Source organism: Bos indicus, chromosome 17 (genome assembly GCF_029378745.1).
Source record: "Bos indicus isolate NIAB-ARS_2022 breed Sahiwal x Tharparkar chromosome 17, NIAB-ARS_B.indTharparkar_mat_pri_1.0, whole genome shotgun sequence".
NCBI lineage: Eukaryota > Metazoa > Chordata > Mammalia > Artiodactyla > Bovidae > Bos > Bos indicus.
In genome coordinates this window covers 40281186-40302183 of record NC_091776.1, presented here as the reverse complement: position 1 = coordinate 40302183, position 20998 = coordinate 40281186, and the positions used below count along the sequence as shown (strand labels likewise).

The window sequence follows — 20998 nt, the reverse complement described above, 5'->3', positions numbered from 1 at the left end:
CTGTTGCCTAGAAAATTCCACGGATGGAGGAGCCTGGTGGGCTACCGTCCGTGGAATTGGACACGACTGAGTGACTTCACTTCACTTTGTGTTTGTTAATTCCGTGGAAGTTGTACACTCTTCCGTGGAAGAGTGTAGCTGTTGGAAACAAAAGGAGTACAGTCGTGAGTACAAAAAAATCTCTCTGGTAGGGAAAACTTCTCCCTAAGAAATGTGCTCTTCCTTTGTGGAAATCCTCGCGTGATTCTGTGTCACAGTCAAGATTCACGACAGTTGTACTAGATGCACCGTAACTGACGTAATCTTTAAGAACTGACATAAAGGTTAGTGTTGTCTCGTGTTTTGGACTACTTAAGTTTAGTCAGATTTTTAAATGTGTAATTATTCTTTAAAGGCTTTATTTTTTACTTTTGAAAATTATTTACCCACTTATTTATTTATCATTTGTCTGCTTTGGGTCTTAGCTGTAGCTTGCAGAATCCTTATTGCAGCACATGGGTGTCTCTGTTGTTGGGGCTCGCAGCCTTAGGTGCTCCTCGGCATGTGGGATCTTAGTTCCCCGACCAGGGATGCAACCCGTGTCTCCTGCACTGGAAGGCAGATTCTTAACCACTGGACCACCGGGGAAGTCCCGTAAATGTGTGATTTATTTTTCACAGGAACACCTGACTCTGTGCTGCTTTGAGTCATAATGAGGTTTTCTTGTCCCTGAGAAAGTGACTGTTTTCAGAACCTGTATGAACAGCGGTGTGTGAGGTAGCCTCAGTGAATCCGACAGAAAAGAGGTTATTCCCGACTTCAGAAGCACTTACCAGCTGCCTTCTCCTTGCTGGGTGTGAGCTTAGCTCCACAAGTAAAATGCAAAAGAAACCAAAGTGTTGCTGTTCACGTTCTCAAGTTGGAAGTTCGTAGCCAACGTTAATGTCCTGATGCATGGGAGGAGGAGAGGATAATACCTGACTCTAACAGCTAAAGCATTACAACCTGAAGACTGTTTATCACAAAATGCAGATCCAAGGTTACTCGTGTAAGCACCACTTGCCTCTGTGTTCCTGATGGGGACTGCACTGCTGGAGCCTCTTGTCCTGCACCGTGACTGATACCTGTGTGAGATGCGGGGGCTGTGGTTCATGGTGCAGCTGAGGGTTGGTTGCAGCAAGGTTGTGGGTGAAATTCTGAGCTGCTGGAAACACATAGCCTCTTTCAGGGGCACTGTCACTGAGTCCATCCTGTCTTCCTGTGTGGTTGTTGAAGTATCCTTAGGAAAAGGGTTCTTATGGGGAGCATTTACAGGATAGATGGTCCTTGGTTTGGGTCCTAAAAGCTTTTGCTGGATTTGAATCTGTTAGGAGGGGCAGTCTGTGTAGTTGGAGGGACCTAGGAGGTGGAAAAGGACTTGATCCATGGAAGAAAGAATGGCTTATGTTCCCATCAAAGCTAATTAATCATAGATTTCATTTTCTAGCTGTTACACTAATTTGTTCTAGAGTTTATGGTTCCCAAGGGGTTCTACAGTGAGTTGCTTTGGAAGGCTTAATCGTCTGCAGCTTCCAGAGAATTGGCCCTGTTTGGGAAGGAGACTGACTTTCTTGGATAAAACTATGATTTACCAGATGTCATTGTGGCCACAGTTATTCATCTTTGCTTCATGTTGAATAATACAATCCAGTCATCCGTGAACTTAGCTGCCCAGACAGGACAGTGAGTGCTCTTTGGCAGGCATGTAGAAAGTAGGACACCCACATCCATCTGAACGGTGTGGCTTTTCAGGGGGCTTTCGCAGGCTTGCAGTGAGCATCCTTAGCCACCTTCCTCAGAGTAGAGTGAGTGTCAGCATCACCATTATTTCCAGCTAAGGAGACAAGCTCCAGAGGAGGCAGTGGCACCCCACTCCAGTACTCTTGCCTGGAAAATCCCATGGGCAGAGGAGCCTAGTGGGCTGCAGTCCATGGGGTCGCAAAGAGCCGGACACGGCTGAGCGACTTCACTTTCACTTTTCACTTTCATGCATTGGAGAAAGAAATGGCAACCCACTCTAGTGTTCTTGTCTGGAGAATCCCAGGGACGGGGGAGCCTGGTGGGCTGCCGTCTGTGGGGTCGCACAGAGTCGGACACGACTAAAGTGACTTACCTTACCTTAAGGAGACAAGCTCACAGAGTCATGTGGCCCAGAGTGATGAGGCCACAGCTGAACACAGCCGTCTGCCCTGCAGATCTTACCTCATGAGATCGTCCGGCTGCCATGCCTCCTGGATCCTGGTCCCCAGCTCGTCATGAGGAGCTGACTCAGAGAAACAAGAGGCTGCTGAGTCAGAGCTGACAGCCTTTCTCCAGCTCTCTCCTCATAATTGACTTCTGTCGACTGCCAAGCAGCCCTCTTAGTCGGCAGCTGGTAGAACTCTCAGAGCACTTGAGGAGGCTTGTGCATGTAACTTGCCAGCAATCCAATTACGTGAGAAGCGTTTCGTTTTAGCTGTTACGGTATCACTGTTTTGTCTCCGGCCAACCAAACCAAAGAATAGGCAAGAAGCACCTTCTGTTACTAAGTTAACTCTTTTTTAAAAATATATTTCTGTATTTGACTGCGCTGGGTCTTACTGGCAGCACCTGGGATCTTTAACCTTCCTGTGGCATGTGGGGTTTTTGGTTGTGGTGTGAGAACTCTTAGTTGTGGCATGTGGGATCTAGTTCCCTGACCAGGGATCGAATGCGAGTCCCCTGCTTTGGGGGCCCATAGTCACTCAGGTAACTCTTAGTCTAACCTCTAGTAGGTTTCCTTGAATAACTCTCATGACCTTTATTTTGCACTGAATGGATATGTAACCGGCCAAGAATGAGAGGGATGCCGGTAAGAAAGCTGTTGCAACAGTCCTGGCAGACACAGGGCTTATACTCTGAGCAACCCAGCATCTGCTTCAAAGCGTCAACAGAAAAGTTCAGCATTATGTTCAAATGGAAGGGAGAGGAACATAGATGCAAGTCCTTTCCTAGGTATTTTTTGAGACTTGTGTCTCATGAGTTACACAGTTTGGGTAAGAATTGTACCAGTTTTGACAGGGAGATGGGAGGGAGCCCTGAAAACTTTGTCCCGCAGAGCTGGTTTCAGTCAGACAGGTAGAGTGAGCCGCCGTGCTGGACAGGAATTCCTGCAGCTGCCCATATGCCCAGTCACATGCTTTGGGGGGAACGATTCTGAGCCAATGGCCAACGCCTGGGCTCAGGCCTTTACCTCTTTCCCAACCCTGGGCTGCCGGCAGTTTGTTCAGGCCCACACACCAGTGACAGCCTGACCCGAAATCAGAGTTAAACTTTACAAGTTGTGTAATCTTCGCTAATATGTTTCCAGCTTCTGGAAGTTTGCAAAGGAATAGCATGTGGTGGGTGTTGGGAAGTCATAGGGAAAAAGGATTGTAGATTGAGGTCTGATATTGGATCTTAAAAAAAGTTTTTAACTAAATTACTGATTATCTAGCTGATTCCAGAAAGAAAGAGATCATTTCTCAGGGATGAAAAGACAAGCAGTACTCCTCCTTGCAGGTGGAGAGCCATCCCGGAGAGCCTTCCGACCTGGCATTAGTGAGTGTGGCCTGGCCACCTCTTCTCCTGGTAATGAAGCAGTTAGAGCCCCAGCCTTGCTGTAACCCTCCTCCTGAGAGAAGACTTTTCACTTACTACCTTAGGGGTCTCCTGGGGTCTCGTCTCTCTTTTCCTTACTTTATGTTGTCAGCATCTTGTACTTGGTTAGGTACATGCCCTTTGAATAACACTTCTTTTTAAAAACGTGTCATCATCTTGGGGTGGCAAGGGGTGAGGGGAGTATACTTGTATGTATACTTGTGGCTGATTCACGTTGTTGTACAGCAGAAACCACAACATTGTAAAGGAATTATCCTCCAATTAAAAAGAAATTGAAATGAGCAAGGAACATTGGAAACAAGGCAGGAAAACGTTGAACTATTTGCAGGAGGTGTTCTATATAATATAATTATATTCCAGAAGATATAGCCAATTGGAAATACCAATCCTAGTCTGTTTATGAGAATGAACTGAAAGATTGTTCAGTTCAGTTCAATTCAGTTCAGTCGCTCTGTCGTGTCCGACTCTTTGCAACCCCATGAATCGCAGCATGCCAGGCCTCCCTATCCATCACCAACTCCCGGAGTTCACCCAGACTCATGTCCATTGAGTCACTTTCATAAGGTAAGAACACGAGAGGACAATGAAATCTAACAGCACTTGGAACAGAAATAGAAAATGCTTTAGAATAATTCCAAAAAATGTTTAGCAGAAAAATATATCTAGTTCCTGGGGACATCTTAATATTGTGAAAAAAAACTAAACTATCAGTATTGTGAAACAAATGAAACTATCAATTTGAGTCTAACTCAAATAAAATGTCGATGATTTTGTTAAAAAAAAAAATTCTCATTGTTAGGTGTGTTGTGTTGCTGCTGGGTACTAAGCTGCATCTCCAAATAAAGGGAAATTGAGGGATCTTGATTTTGGTTAAGATGTTTTAACAGAGTCTGTAGCTGCAGCTCTCTACTTTTGCTGGTTTGTGTAGATATTAATGATAGCAATCACTGAAGGAAAAACTTTGTGAGGAACATAGCAGTCTATGTTAAAAAACACACAGGGTGCGTACTTTGCTTTTCCTTCCAGCCGTCTGAAATTGTTTGGACTCTTGACAATTTCCTTACCATAATGCCTGCAGAATTGTTATAGAACAAAGAAGTCAAGTGGTCATCACTGGTTTGGCAGCAAGAAATTAAAAACAAGTCTCTTTACCCATGGTTTGTAAATAATGCATAGCTATTGAGATGGGAATACCAGACCACCTGATCTGCCTCTTGAGAAATTTGTATGCAGGTCAGGAAGCAACAGTCAGAACTGGACATGGAACAACAGACTGGTTCCAAATAGGAAAAGGAGTTCGTCAAGGCTGTATATTGTCACCCTGTTTATATAACTTCTATGCAGAGGATATCATGAGAAACGCTGGACTGGAAGAAACACAAACTGGAATCAAGATTGCCGGGAGAAATATCAATAACCTCAGATATGCAGATGACACCACCCTTATGGCAGAAAGTGAAGAGGAGCTCAAAAGCCTCTTGATGAAAGTGAAAGTGGAGAGTGAAAAAGTTGGCTTAAAGCTCAACATTCAGAAAATGAAGATCATGGCATCCGGTCCCATCACTTCATGGGAAATAGATGGGGAAACAGTATCAGACTTTATTTTTCTGAGCTCCAAAATCACTGCAGATGGTGACTGCAGCCATGAAATTAAAAGACGCTTACTCCTTGGAAGGAAAGTTATGACCAACCTAGATAGCATATTCAAAAGCAGAGACATTACTTTGCCAACAAAGATCTGTCTAGTCAAGGCTGTGGTTTTTCCTGTGGTCATGTATGGATGTGAGAGTTCGACTGTGAAGAAGGCTGAGCGCCGAAGAATTGATGCTTTTGAACTGTGGTGTTGGAGAAGACTCTTGAGAGTCCCTTGGACTGCAAGGAGATCCAGCCAGTCCATTCTGAAGGAGATCAGCCCTGGGATTTCTTTGGAAGGAATGATGTTAAAGCTGAAACTGCAGTACTTTGGCCACCTCATGGGGAGAGTTGACTCATTGGAAAAGACTCTGATGCTGGGAGGGAATGGGGGCAAGAGGAGAAGGGGACGACAGAGGATGAGATGGCTGGATGTCATCACTGACTCGATGGACGTGAGTCTGGGTGAACTCCGGGAGTTGGTGATGGACAGGGAGGCCTGGCGTGCTGCGACTCGTGGGGTTGCAAAGAGTCGGACATGACTGAGTGACTGATCTGATCTGATTGTCGAAAAGTAGAAAATAGAGAATTTTAAAAGGAAAAGTGTGTTAAGTCCCGCTATGCAAAGACATTCTGATGTTTCCTTCCTGTTCTTTTTTTCTACTTTTGGTTTTTGAAAAGCACAGTACTTATCAAAGAGCATATACCATTTTGTATTGTATCCTATTATCTTTATTTAGCATTATAGCATAAGAAGTTTTCTGTGTTTCACAGATTTCATGAAGACATGAGACATGCGTTCATTCTTTCAGTTGCTGAGAGCCTTTTATTGATTGGCTGATTTTTGGCTGTGCTGGGACCTCACTGCTGTGTGTGGGCTTTCTCTAGTTACTGTGAGTGGGGACTACTCTTCGTGGCGGTGTTTGGGCTTCTCATTGCAGTGGCTTCTGTTGTTGCGGAGCACAGGCTCTAGAGCATGGGCTTAGCTGCTCTGTGGCATGTGGGATCTTCCTGGATCAGGGATCGAACCCATGTTCCCTGCACTGGCAGGCAGATTCTTATCCACTAAACCACCAGGAAAGTCCTGAGAGCCTTTTCAGTGCCTCAGAGTCCCTGGAAATGGGATGGGTAGTAACCTGGATCATGATCAGGGCCACACATCACCATGAACTCTCAAGTAACTTTATCTGAATCTGAAAGCTCCGTTCTCCCACAGGTGCTTCCTCATTTTAAATCAAAGGAGTTGTATGGGTTGATTTTACTGTCTGTTTCACCTTACTTTGGATGAAAAAGTCCCTCTGTGTAGGAGTCAGAGCCTCAGCTGGGCATAGTCAGGAGAGCAGGGCAGTTCATGGCAGGCAAGGGGACCCACGAGAGACCTGGCCACCATGGTGCACGGAACAAACCCCAGCCCCACCGAGGACAGAGTTAGTGAGAACCTGTATCTGTCGGTAGCCTCCGGTTGATCCTGGAGGAGAGACTTGGACTTGACTGATGAGCCAGTGACATCCAGCTGCCGCACCTCCTGCTCGTCCCTGGTCGGTCCTCGGGTGGAGTGAGTGGTGTGGCTCACCTGTCACTGGCAGGGATGCCTCAAGTTCTGGCCCGGCCCGGACGCACTCCCCACGGCGAGCCTGGTCCCTCGGTCCGTCTGTACTCCGCTCTTCCTGTCTGCTAGAGAGATCAGTGCTGCCCGCTCCATGACTGACAGAATGCTGCTAGAGCTGTGCTTGGCACGTGGCGGCGTGAGACTGATCAGCCAGCAAGTCACCCCACCCCAGCGTCTGTCTGTGCTCTGCCGGCCTTCCTCAGCACAAGCTTGTCAGGTGGGCTTCTGTGGTGTTAGGGTGGGGCTGTGGGCTGACGCTGTCCCTCAAACGGCTGAGTGCTGAGGGACATGGTCTCCATCCTGCATCTGTCTTCAGAGCCTATTTCCCGAAAGTGCACTGCCTCACTCCCTTACCTGAGTCCATGTCCTCTAGCCTAGCAGGCACCTTCTTTTTTTCAAATTTGATTCTTTAATTAATTTTTTTTTATTTAATGAAGTATAGGTGATTTACTGTGTTGTGAACGTTTCAGGTGTACAGTGAAGTGATTCAGTTATACATACATATATATATATTCATCTTCAGATTCTTTTCCTTTATAGATTATTGCAAAATATTGACTATAGCTCTCTGTGCTGTATGAAAGGTTCTTGTTGTTTATCTGTTTTATATATCATAGTGTGCTTCTGTTAACCCCAGACTCTTAATCTGTCCCTCCCCCATCCCTTCTCCCCTGTGGTAACCGTAAGTGTGTTTTCTGTGTTTGTTAGTCCATCTCTGTTTCACAGATAAGTTCATTTCTGTCGTATTTTAGATTTTGCGCATACACGATTTCACATGATATTTGTCATTCTCTGACTCACTTCGTTTAGTCTGATAATCTCTAGGTCCATCCATGTTGCTGCAGTTGACATTATCTCATTTTTTAACGGTTGAGTAGTATTCCATTGTATATATGTACCATATCTTCTTCATCCATTCATCTGTTGATGGACATTTAGGTTGCTTCCATATCTCAGCTATTGTGAATAGTGCTGTTATATATATTGGGGTGCATGCATCTCTTCAAATTAGAGTGATCTCTAGATGTATGTCCGAGAGTGGGATTGGTGGATCGTGTGGTGGTTCTATCTTTAGTTTTTTCAGGATCCTCCGTACTGTGCTCCATAGTGGCTGCAGCAATTTTTCATTCCCACTAACAGTGTAGGAGGTTTCCTTTTTCTCCACACCCTCTCCAGCATTTGTTATTTGTAGACTTTTATGATGGTCATTCTGACCAATGTGAGGTGATACCTCATTATAATTTTTATTTCCATTTCTCAATAATTAGCAATATGGAGCATCTTTTCATGAACCTGTTGGAGGCCTTTTTAAACAACTCCATGTTGAGTGAGAATGTACAGACAGAAAAGTGTACATGGTCTGCCTGCTGTGTGTTCACATTAGCAGTGCCTGGATCAGAAACAGAGTTTACCAGCATTCTGTAACTTTTTTGATGTCTCCTGCTGGGGACCACCCTTCGAGAAGCCCTGATAGGAAGGCTTGCTCGTGGTCATTCCTGGGTGTGGGAAAGACATCAGGGAGGGAAGGAGTTACCCCATGGGAGGGGGGATCTGTGCTGTGGATCCGGAACCCCACCCCCTCCTCTCTGTTGATTCTTACTTTCTTTACATCAGGGTAGCATGACAAGGCAGAGGGAGATTCACTAAACAAGAGTCATGAGACTGGATTTCTGCGGGAGCTGCAGTAGACCTTCACTTTTTCTCTCTCCGAACCCATCTCTCAGCTGTGGTTTGAGGTGGTTTTTCGTCACACACAGTGATCACTGTATTTTGTTACCTGACGCGCATGCTGTTTAGGGATGCAGAAATGCATGAATACCCACCTGGAAACTTCCTGACCTTCGTTCTCCCAACTCTGAGTCAGGGATAGGGGTTGATCCGTCCTCAGCCGCCACGTCCTATGGGTCAGAGGTGGCCCTGGCACGTTGTCCTGGGAGGACAGGAGGGAGGTCCTGGCCCTGGGCAGAAGGGCTTCAGTGGGGGTCTGGAGTACCAGGTACCTGCCTCGCATGGTCCACATGGCTCTTCTGCTCTTTTCCTGGGTGGCTCAGTCCTGGGCTGTGAGGGTGGAAGTGGGTACATCTTACAGACTTGCACCAGGGGCCTCCCTTCTTCACACACATCCGTGAGTTCACGCCACCACTCCACTCCCCATTTCCTACCAGTGGGTGGAGCTTCAAGAGGGCTGCGGGAGCCAGCTGGTGACCTCAGATCCTTCTCCCAGCGTGTGAGCATAGCTGGACCACGTGGGCAGATGGAGAGCTTGACTGCTAGAAGAGCCCATGATAAGTGGTCTCTTGTGTAGTACTTACAGTTGATGAGCAGGATGTCTTATCCAGTGTGGTGCTAGTGTTCAGTCACTGAGTTATTTCTGCCTCTTTACGACCCCGTGGACTGCCTTACACCAGGCTTCCCTGTCCTTCACCATCTCCCAGAGTTTGCTCAAACTCATGTCCATTGGTCAGTGATGCCATCCAACCATCTCATTCTCTGTCACCCCTTTTTCCTCCTGCCCTCAATCTTTCCCAGCATCAGGGTCTTTTCCAATGAGTCAGCTCTTCGCATCAAGTGGCCAAAGTGTTAGAGCTTCAGCTTCATCATCAGTCCTTCCAATAAATGTTCAGAGTTGATTTCTTGTGGGATTGACTGGTTTGATATCCTTGCTGTCCAAGGGTCTCTCAAGGGTCTTCCCTAGCACCACAGGTCAAAACCGTCAGTTCTTTGGCGCTCAGCCAGTGTGTTAACAAGTGGCTGTGGGGGAGCCCATAGAAGAGGATGCTCCCATTTCAGGAAAGAGAAGACAGAGGTCAAGGGAGGTGGGGCTGAGGTGGGGAACAGGATGCTGCCTCTTTCACCCACTCCATCCACTGCTCGCATGGCTTGAAGAATGGGTGTGATGATATCATTATTACTTGTTTTTCCATTTACTGAAAAAATGTTAAAGCTCTCGTGTAAATGTAAGGAACTTGAGAGCCATAGACAGGCATTCCTTTTAAGTACAGTGGTGGTGGTTTTGATGAATATCCCTGCTTTATTACATACGATCTGGTTTTAAACTGTGGAATTAGGGTTATTTAGGGGGGAACAGAGAGAAAACATAAAATGTTAAAATACCATGAGTCATATTGATTGTAGTGAACACAAGATGTTAAAACTTCTAAAAGACCTTGTGCTGTAGTAGACGAGAGAGAAGGAGAAAGAGGGTGTTTGGAGTTGAGCAGAAGTACCCTCTGCACCACACTGAAAGAGGCCCATGGCTTGTAGCAGATTCATGTCCTAGGTGTTTTTTTGGGGGGTGGTTTGGGCAATATTTATTTACGTATTCATTTGGCTGCGCTGGGTCTTAGTTGTGGCACATGGGAACTTTTCTGCCTTTGGTTGCAGCAAGTAAACTCTTAGTTGTAGCATGTGGGCATCCAGTTCCCTGACCAGGGATTGAACCTGGGCCCCCTGCACTGGGAGTGCGGAATCTTAGCCACTGGACCAGCAGGGGGAGTCCCTCATGTCCTAGTTCTAAGTGAAGTGAACAATCAGTTGAGACAACTCACTACTGGGAGCGTGGAGTCTTAGCCACTGGACCAGTAGGGGGAGTCCCTCATGTCCTAGTTCTAATGTAAATATTCAGTGATATTAAGACAATGAAAAGGTCATATGTAAGATCTGCACAAAGTGAACGTCCAGACCCAGTTTTTTATCTTCAAAATTTCTGGTTAGGATCGTGAGATGTGTACACTTCTGTATTGGAAAGAAGTTGTGTGTTAGTGTTAAAAGGGTGTTTTTAGAAAATCATGCAGAATTCAGGCTCAGAACATCTTTATGAGGAGGCTGGGATTCTCGTTGGGGAAGTGGTTCTCCAGTGGGTGGTTCCCAGGCCAGGAGTGGCTGCATCCTGGGAACTTGTGAGAATCACATTCCCAGTTTTTAGTGCAGAATTGGAACTGCTGAATCAGAAATGGGGTGGAAGTGGGGGGATGGTTGGCCCAGCCCTGGGTGTTTGTAAGCCTATGAAGTGTGAGCACCACCCTTCCAGGGAAGTGGAGGCTAAAAGCTGTGCTGACCAAATTTAGGGAGAAGCACTGACTATTGAAGACACAGCTCAAGTCTTGATAGAAACACTACAAGGGCCCGTCTTGGTTGCTCCTCTCCCTCATCCTTGCATGTTAGTTACAGGCTGAGTGAGAGGTTAGAGTTTCGGTTGGAGGGAATTCTCTCCCAATGCAGTTCCTCCTTGTTTCATCCTTCATAGCCATGTTGTCATTTTCTTCTCTTAGTATTCTTGTCGTTTAAAAATGTTCTCATCATCCTTTGGATCGCGGATACATATGCATTGTTTTAATAGTGTTTGAAGCCTTGGGAAAATGTAAAATGCTGGAATGATTGAGCAGCTTTGCAGCTATCTGCTGGGAAGGTGTATATACAGAATACATAGTTACAAAGGGTTTGTGTCCTTTCCTCAGGGCCTAGATAAATATCTTTGAGACACTGAAGTTTTAAAAGTGAAATGTGTGTTTTTAGTACATAAAAAGTGGGTTGTATTCCCTGCAGTGTTTGCTATACATATTTTATAAAATCTAGTTACTTGGGCTTTTTCAAGGCTCCACCCCATCAACGTAGGATGATGCTTTCATTTCCGTTGTGATTCTAGACAAGGTGAGCCAAGCCCCAGGTGAGTTGAAGGCATTGACCTAGGGCCTTGCCCACGTCTCAGGTGGGTGCGGTGGTAAAAGGGGCTTCCTTCCGCCTCTGCTTGCTGGGACAGGTTGATGCTACATGGGTGCTCTCTGGTCCTCTTGTGAAGAATAAAAAGTGACAAAGAACCCCTGATCTCACTGCGGCCATGAACTTAAGCCTTGAGCTCAGAATGTGTGTGCCTTCCTGGAGAAGTGGATTCACTGTCTCCTAACCTGGCCCTTTCTTGGTGTTTGTGCCTGTGTCACAGCGGAGGTGGTCGCCACCGTAGATTTATTACAGTCTCTCTCTCTCTCAGAGGAGGGTGTGAACATCTCTGTGGGTTTGCTGCAAAGGAACTTTAAAGTCACATACACAGTAAAGTCAAGTTAACTGAGGCCTCTGCCGTGCAGTGTTAGACCTTGTCACATCGCAGAGTGGAATACACGTGGCTGCCGTATGTCGAGACACTTAAAGCCCTCTGAAGCCTGTCGATGAAAAATTAATCAATAGTTAATCTAAGAAAGAAATGGAAAATTTTATTCGAGCCAACCTGAGGATTATAACCTGGGATATGGCCTTTTAGAAAGCTCTAGCATCATCATCCTGTCAGTGGTCAGGGCACAGTTAGATGTGTTTTTGAGACAGATGGTTGAATGTCAGATGATGTGTTGATAGTTTGCACAACCCAGATCCACACATGCAGAGTTAGTTGAGGGTCATCCAGACCCCTCACGGCATTAGGAAGGAATGTCATCTCCTGAGGAGATCTGATCGGTGCAGACTCACCGTGTACTGAAGGTGAACGGGGAGGCCAACACAGGCAGAGGAGCATTTTTAAGTTTTTCTTGTCTCGCCATGAAGTATGAATAATATTTCATCAAACTAAAGACCCAGCCAAGCTTTCATCAGATTTTAGAACTTTTAGTATTTTCTTCACCCTGATTTCAGGATGACAAGAGGAAAATGAATTGGGACAGTCCAGTTTTAGTGACCGATGCTTTTTATTTCTTCTAAAGAAAAATCTCATCCACAAATTCACAGTACTGTGGGAAAATATTGATATGTATGATAGATCAATGTATATCATATAAAATATAAATGTGTATCACATAAAATAACATATATCATAAGACATAAAAAATGTGAAATATGTAAATGTGTCATTTATCAATGCATTTTATGCATACTCATATTTTATATAAGTATGTATCATAAAATATAACAAAAATATAAAAATGTTTCATAAAAATCATAGAAATGTGCTATATCAATATATGTCATAAAATGCACAAAATATAAGTAAAGTGTATACATCATGTAAAATATAGCACATAAAATATAACCTGAAAATATAAAATATGTATCATGAAATGTTGAAGTATGTGGTATGTTAACATATATCATAACTATATCATGTTGATATATAAAACCATAGTATTCTCATTTTACAAATGAAGTACATTCATGTCATAAGTAGAAACTGAACTGCCTTTGTTCTTGGATTCTGCTGGTTCAGGGCTCTTTCAGTTTGGATGTACTTAGGAATTAAGAATCCAGTGCAAGAGCTTTGGGTGTTTATGGCTTCACGGTCATTACTATTTTCATTTCATAAATAAATTAAATTCGACATTGGTATTAAAGCCAGGATGTATCCCTTCCCTCACCCCACTTCTGCCTCTGTGCGTCAAGCCCTGCAGTGGGTTTGCTGAGCGCCGCCGTCTCTCACTTGCTCTGGGCAGGATTTTCAAGGTTGCAGAGTGAGACCTGTCAGCTGACACTTGCTCACAGGAGAGCCATTAAGAGGGTGGTGGCCAATGTCAGGACAACCTTGCAGCTGCAGGCGAGTCACCGGGTTTCACCCACAGCCATGTGAGCCGTGTGCGGAGACCTTGTGATCAATTAATTGGCTACTTCATAATCTCTTGCCGGGCCACTACGGAGTGAGTCAGTCCAAGCCACTCAGCCTGTTGAGAGTCTTGTCTTTTGTAACCAGAACACAAACCCAGCAACAAAAGTAGGAAGTGGAGCTTGGACTTGTTGGATTCTAATTCTAATGGCTTTGCTGAGAGCCTGCTTTACAGAGTAAGGCATGCATCTGACTTCCTAAATTGAGGGGCTTCGTTTACGTAACAAGTGAATGTTCCTTTTTTTTTTTTTTTTTTAAACTTCTGAAAGAGGAAATTAGAGGGTTGCTACCAAGAAGCTTGTGTCACCTACCTCCTCTGTACAGGGAGTGCGGGTATCATAGGGACAGCCGATCACTGCGGAAACCCCTCCAGCCATAGGACCTTCCAAGTTCATGAGGACAGTCAGAACCACCTGGAAGAGGGCTGACCCGCCAGGAGATGTGCGGTTGCTCGGCCAGGACCACAGCCCAGCCGAGGGGCTGGCGGGACGCAGCCCAGGGTGTGAGTGATGGGCGGCTGCACAGGACGCTTTTCTGCACAAGGACTCGGAAGCATGCCAGAGTCGGCAGGAGCCCTGATGCCCCGGAACTCAGCAACAGGTTTGAAACTGTTCTGTCTCAGAGTCTCAGAGAAATTCTCATTGGGCACCGGGAAGGTAAATCATGGTGATCTGAAACTTGGGTTTGCAGACAGGCACAGGTGGTTGCTGGGTGTGCAGACAAGCCCTGTCCTTTACAGAAAAGGTATAGGATGGGTGTTTTCTAGCAGCCGTTTGGGTCCTGCTGCCCATGTGCTCCTGAATCTCCCTTTGCTCCTGTTGGAGCCACCAGGAAGCAGTGGGTGCCGCCTGTACCGGGGGAAAGCTTGAACAGTGCAATCTCAGGGCTCACTGGGAAAAGGCACAGCCCCAAAGGACCAGCACGTTGACAGACAGGGCCTGGATGCCTCACTTCTCAGTCTGGCTGGTGGACAGAGGGCTGGGCGTTTCTGGCTGGAGGTGAGGTGGTGAGGGAGAGTCCAGGCTTCCCCTTATGGAAAATCCTTTCCATGGGAAGGAAGATGTTAGGATGAACCAGTAATGCAGCCCATCAAAGAAATGTGTATTATACTTGCTGTTTAATTGCTACTTAACTGTTTCATTCATTTTGGGAGAATTCACTAATTTTATTAGTGATAACTCTTAGTTGAAACATTAAGGAATTTTAGTGCATATCAGTGAAACAGAAAAATACTTTGGAAATTCCATTTCATTCCAAAATATTCAGTAAGGCCAGAAAAAAGTAAGCTCCGATTCTTATGATTAGTGTAAAAGTAAGTTTCTAAATCCACTTAAGTGTTGTTACTTTTTTCCTTGTAGAATTTTTCTCAACATTAACATGGCTCATCAACTGTTTACCCCATAAATATAGTTCTTGGTTGTTGACTAATAAATCAGGATATGATTTCTGTCATGTAAAAATCATGGTATTTCTTCAATGGAAACAATAAAACGGTACAGAGTTCACTGCAGGACAAGTGTCCATAGTTGGAAACCCCGTGCTGTCCACTCAGTATAGAGATGTGACTGTTCAGATGAGAATCTCACTGTTACACCATTGTGGTGTTTCCTATGTGGAAAGGATGGCTGAGTGACAGCAGAGCATGGTGGATCTACACTTGGGTGTGGATCCAAATCCCATCCTGATCCCAGCTCTGCTGCCCAGAGGCTGTGTTAACCCTGGCTGGTCCCCTGCTTCTTGTGCATCTCATTCTCAACTGTTCAGATGTGTAGCTGGTTTGGATTGCTTTTGAAATTCTCTCCTCCTCTAAGATTCTATAGGATAGCTTCGGGATGTTCTGAATTCCTATTTTTGTTATTCAGACAATTCTCGATTCCGTGAATAGGTATGTGGAGCACCGGGGGTGGCACCCACAGGAGAAGATGACACTCAGGGCATCACCAATTCTTGCTGAACTTCTTGAGTTTTCCGTATGAGCTTCTGCTTCTCACTCTCGGTGAATTTGCTCTTTTTCAGTAGGATTTTAATCATTACTTTTTAAAATGACACTTTAAACTTAACGAAACCTTTTCACGTGCATTGTCTCCTTTCCTTATTTTAACTTCCTTTAGATTTACTTCTTAGGTGCCGAGATGGTTTTAGCTTCTGTACAGTGATGATGGATGATGTGTGTCATTTAGTTGGAATTCATCTCTGGTCACACCAATTGTCTTGGCCCCGTTTCCACTTTCTCTTCCCCTTTTTATAGTCTTGAAAAGGTGGCCGTTGTTTGCAGGATGGTGCTTTTTTTTCCCCTGAATTTCTCTAGAAGTTGGGCTGGTCTTGGGGTGGAGTGAATTATTGATGGGAGCTTGTGCCCCAAGGATCTGGCTCCAAGTGCTCACGAGGTACCTGTGTGACCAGGTCAGGTGGCAGCCAGCCAGGTGTGACTCCCAGTGTCCGCTTTGCTCTTGGGTATCTTAGATCAACAGTTCAAGTTGTCTTAGCTGAGCACACTAATAAGTAGTTTTCTTTCTTTCTTTTTCATTGCTCATGATTTTCCACTTAGTCAAAGGTGAAGAGACAGATTCCATAAATGCAGTGGAAAGGTTCCAGGTACCTGACAGGGGCACCATGTGAACCTGGCACAATGCAGGCAGAAAGAAGCACTGAGTCTCCCCATTGTGGTTCTTGTGGAATGAGAGGTTTTAGGATAGAAGTCGTCCCACCTAGACCTTTGCTTCCACTCTCTTTAACTTCTAGAATGTCAGAAATTGGTTTTCAATATATTTCACAAAATTCCAGAGTCAGCACAAACCTGTAGAGTTTGATGAGGCATCTTAAGTGGTTTGCCAATAAAACATTCCTTGCTGAAACTCAGTTCAAATCTAGGAACTGTGACCTGCGATGTGGGGCTTCAACTGCAATTGCTTCCAATCTGCTCTCTTAAGGATGCTAATAACTTGACTTTTCAAATTTTCCCAGCAAATTAAATTCATCCATGCTGCTGCTGCTGCTGCTGCTGCTAAGTCGCTTCAGTCGTGTCCAACTCTGTGCGACCCCATAGACAGCAGCCCACCAGGCTCCCCCGTCCCTGGGATTCTTCAGGCAAGAACATGAGTGGGTTGCCGTTTCCTTCTCCAGTGCGTGAAAGTGAAACATGAAAGTGAAGTCGCTCAGTAGTGTCCGACTCTTCGAGACTCCATGGACTGCAGCCTACCAGGCTCCTCCGTCCATGGGATTTTTCAAGCAAGAGTTTATATGCAGAATCTGGGAGCACTTGCCTAGCTTTTCTTTTAAAACTTATAAATTGCTGTTTTTCTGATGGCATGAGAAAATTTGATACAGCCTTGCCTTAAAAAGTGTGCCTCCAAATGGATAACCAACAAGGACCTACCGTATAGCACAGGGAACTCTCCTCAATGTTATGTGGCAGGCTGGATGGAAGGGGAGTTCCGGGGAGAATGGATACATGTTTATATATGGCTGAGTCCCTTGCTGGTCCACAAAACTATCACAAAATTGTTAGTCGGCTATACAATTCAAGATTAAAAGTTTAAAAAAAAACACAAAAACATGCCCCACACGTGGAGAGGAACTGAAACAGCCCTTCAGAGTCAACAGTGCTTGAAGTTTCACATCTTGGCATTTGTGTTTAGAGGAGATCCACTGTGGCTGCTTTAGAACCACCAGGAGGGAGGGAGAGAAGGAGTGACTATAGATCTCTGATATGTCTCAGATGAACCTATTTTATTAAGAAAGATGGAGCCTTCGCTTGCTTGTGGAAGATGCTTATGGAGAAAACAAGTACATAAACCAGGGTGTTTCTTCCCCAGTGCATGCTTCACGGAGATGAGCTAACCACAACCATACAATGGTCTATATTTAGAGTAGTTAGAGTTCTTGAAGGTTTTAGTAAAAGGCTTCTAAAGGGGAGTATAAGGCAAAGTGGGCTGAGGCAGGGAGTGTTTGTGTCACGCTCTTCACTGAGAAACACTGTGCAAAACTTGCTGCTTGGGAAATGAGCTGCTGGACAGGTTGAGTGCCGGTGCAGGCACAACCCCACCCGGGTCAGCTGACGGCCCTGTGCTGGTGACCAGCCCCACAGAGAGGCTGTGGACCCGGGGTGCCTCTTCCCGATACGCTGGGCGTCACCACCGCAAGCTCCCTGCTTCCCTGCCCTTTGAGCTGACTTCATATGCCACGAGCAGTTCTCTTTGACTCGTTAAGAGAGTTTATTTCCACCAGTTAATGGTTGGGATTTGGGAATGTAATCTGAGGATGAGTGAACGGTGGAAGGAATGCAGTGGTAACGTGGTGTTGGGCAGAGGCGTGTTGCCCTAGGTTCAGAGAACGTTCATCTTTTCTCTAATCCCCATCTCTCGGGGGTGAGTCAGGACAGCCTCGGAACGGGCCTGTTGCATCCACGCTGCCAGCTGACTGACTTACACTTGATCTGGGTCTAATTTTGAGGACAAGCAGGGTAAAGCCCTGTTGTTAGTCACTGTAGAGGAGTGTGTTGAGAGTGCTCCAGGCAGAAGGCAAATCACTTTGGCTCTGGGGCCCCCAGGCCAGGTGCTGGGTGGCCGATGAAAGGCACGCCCCCCAACCACCACGTCCCCACTGCCTCTTGCAAGCTCTGCTCAGCCAGGTGGACTGGGGAGGATGAAGTGGCCATGACTCCTGGGTCTCCTGTGACTCCTTTGTGAGTCACGCCGTGGCTCAGCCTCATTCTTTCATTATTACAGTAGCAGAAGCTGAATAACCTCTGAACAAGGGGAAGCAAGCCCTGGCGGGAGTCCGCGAGAGCCATAACCCGTGACCCGCTGGATACTGTAATTAGACTCCCAACAAACACTCACCAAGGGCACCCAGCCGGCGGGATTCCCCGCAGCTCTCCCTCACTTTTACGGGATCCCAAGTGTATGGGATGTTGCATATCAGGTGCTCATCCATCAGCCAGACTTTTACATCTTGCAGGGTTTGCTCCTCCTCTTAATCTCTCATCTTTCTTAGTTTAGAAAGGCTTTTTTTTAAAAAACAAAACAAAAACAGCCCACTACTCTCAGGTCTTTACAGAACAGATGTGAATTAGAATGCTTTTTTTTTTTTTTTTCCTCACTATGTATAACATATTTTTTCACTTTCATTTCTCACCCCCCGCCAAAGGTAAACAAGAGAAAAAAATAAAAAAACCAAAACCTTGGTAGAGCTAAGCTGGTTTCCCCACTTAGTGATTTTTTTTTTTTTTCCTTAATCTCACCCCTGACATGAGAACATAGACTGTGGCACCGATTTAAGGCGAGCGCCTGTGAGGTGGGATCTTCTCTGCCTTGATCTCACAATCTCAGGGCTCATCTCCCCTGAAACCCACTGTGTCTTCGGGATCGTCGCCTCCTCTCTCCATATTTCTATTTTCTCTTCTAAAAGAAATTAAAGTGGTAGGTCAGGTGAGTGACTCCCCAAAGATATGTTTTTAAAAATGCAGGTTCCTGAGCATCACTTCAGAGCCACTGGACCAAAGCCCTGGAAGTGGAGCTAGGGAAGCTTTGTTTACTAAAAACGAACAGATTTTCTGGGGTGGTTCTAGTGATGGTTTGCAGCCACCGGATGGTGTGTCTGGGTCCCCTCCAGCTCCAGCATCCTGATTGTCTGTCAGGGACCAGTGGGACCCAGAGATGACAGATGTGAGGACATCCCTTGGCAACCACGGGAGTCAGAATGATCTCAGCGGTCGTTTTTTCTATCTGGAGAGCAAGCTGTGTGGGTATTTGAGGAAGTGTGTTCTCAGCAGTGGGAGGAGTGAGTACAGAGATCCCAAGGCAGGAACACGCGTGGTGTGTGCCCTAAACCCTGTGCCCGAGGGATGCAGATGGCGTGCGGTCCTCCGTGGGGCGATGAATGGGTGCAGGTGTGCGGGAGGTCCAGGCTGCAGCTGTGCGCATGGTGTGGGCGGGAGGCAGGGGCTGCCCGTCCCCCAGAGTCTTACCCACTGGCCTTTGCTTGATAACAAACACTCCTGCTATTGGAGCCTCTCTTCTTTGTATCTAACCATTGTTCTCTCCAGGCAGTGACTACTGCCTCAGTGTCAACTGCTTTTACGACAGCTGGTGGAGGACTGGGCGGTTCTGCTGAGCACGGACAGGCCCCAGGGGAGGTGGCCTGCACTTCTGCTGAGCAGGGACAGAGACCTTCAGTGGCTGCTTCCAACACTCAAATAACGTGTCCTTGGTTCTCATCGTCACAGGAGATTCTCAGAGAATAATCCTATAGCAAAGTTTAAAACCAGTCTTTATTACTCAAAGTTCCTACATTTCGAAGTCCCCTTGAACGTTGATTTTTTTTTTTAAGATAGACTGTGTTTCAGAGCAGTTTTAGGTTCATTGAAAAATTAAGCCTGAAGGACAAGAGCCCCTGTCTCCTCCCTGCCCCACATTTACCTCCCCTGCTGTCAGCATCTGACACCAGGGTTGTATGTGTGTTACAGCTGAGGAGCCTGCAATTGATATATCATCCTCACCCCAAACTGTGCTTTACATTTGAGGTTCACTCTTGGCGATGTTCGTTCTGTGGGTTTGGACAAATGTATAAAGACATGTACCCATCCATATGCTTCCCTGGTGGCTCAGTGGTAAAGAATCCGCCCGCCAACACAGGAGATGTGAGTTTGATCCCAGGGTCGGGAAGATCCCCTGGAGAAGGAAATGGCTACCCACTCCACCATTCTTGCCTGGGACAGAGGAACCTGGTGGGCCATAGTCCATGGGGTTGCAGAGTCAGACACAATTTACTGACTAAACAACAACTACAACAACCCATCAATATAGTTTCATACAGAGCAGTCTCACTGCCCTGAAAGTCCTCTGAGCTCTGCCTATTCCTGTTACCCATCATCCGCCCCCAGCTCTGGCAGCCACTGAGCTTTTCACTGTCTCTATAGTCTCGCCTTTTCTAGAGTGTCCTTTGGTTGGAATCATAACAGTACATCGCTTTTTCAGATTGGCTTCTTTCACATAATTTGCATTTCTGTTTCTTCCATGTCTTTTCGTGGCTTGATAGCTCATTTCTTTTTAGTGCTGAATAATGTTCCACTGTCTGGATGGACACAGTTTATATATCCACCCACCTACTGAAGGATGTGTTGGTTGCTTCCACGTTTTGACAGTGGGACAACTAAAGCCGCTGTAAACAACCACGTGCCGGTTTTTGTGTGGGGCTGTTTTATTCCTTTGGGTAAATATCAAGGCGTGTGCTTCCTGGGTTGTAAGGTAAGAGTTTGTTTTGTTATAAGAAACCACCAGCTTCTGGACTGACTGTACCATTTTGCATTCCCACCAGCAGTGAGTGACAGTTCTGTTGCTCCACTCCTCTTAGCGCTTGCTGTCTCTCAGTGTTCTGGCTCTCAGCCACTCTGATAGGTGTGTGGTGCTGTCTCGTTATTTCAGTGTGTATTTTTCTGATGGCATACGATGTGGAGCATATTTTTCATATGCTTATGTCTTTTGTTCTCTGTCTATTCCGGTCTTTTGCCAATTTTTAAATTGGGTTGTTTGCGTTCTTATTTT

At 45.9% G+C, this 20998-nt stretch overlaps 1 protein-coding gene across 5 annotated transcripts in view; it reads left to right on the top strand.

The window, feature by feature from the left end:
* Positions 1–20998, top strand: part of FNIP2 (folliculin interacting protein 2) — a 126394-nt gene that overhangs the window by 24382 nt on the left and 81014 nt on the right. Inside the window, exon 1 of one of the 5 annotated variants that reach the window (XM_070769187.1) lies at positions 12902–14054. The exons of 3 other annotated variants lie outside the window; for them this stretch is intronic. In XM_070769187.1, coding sequence (XP_070625288.1) covers positions 13894–14054 — 161 coding nt within the window. In that variant the 5' untranslated portion in view covers positions 12902–13893. Of the gene's footprint in view, positions 1–12901; positions 14055–20998 lie in introns of those variants that run through there. One more of the 5 variants, XM_070769189.1, reaches the window with a different exon arrangement.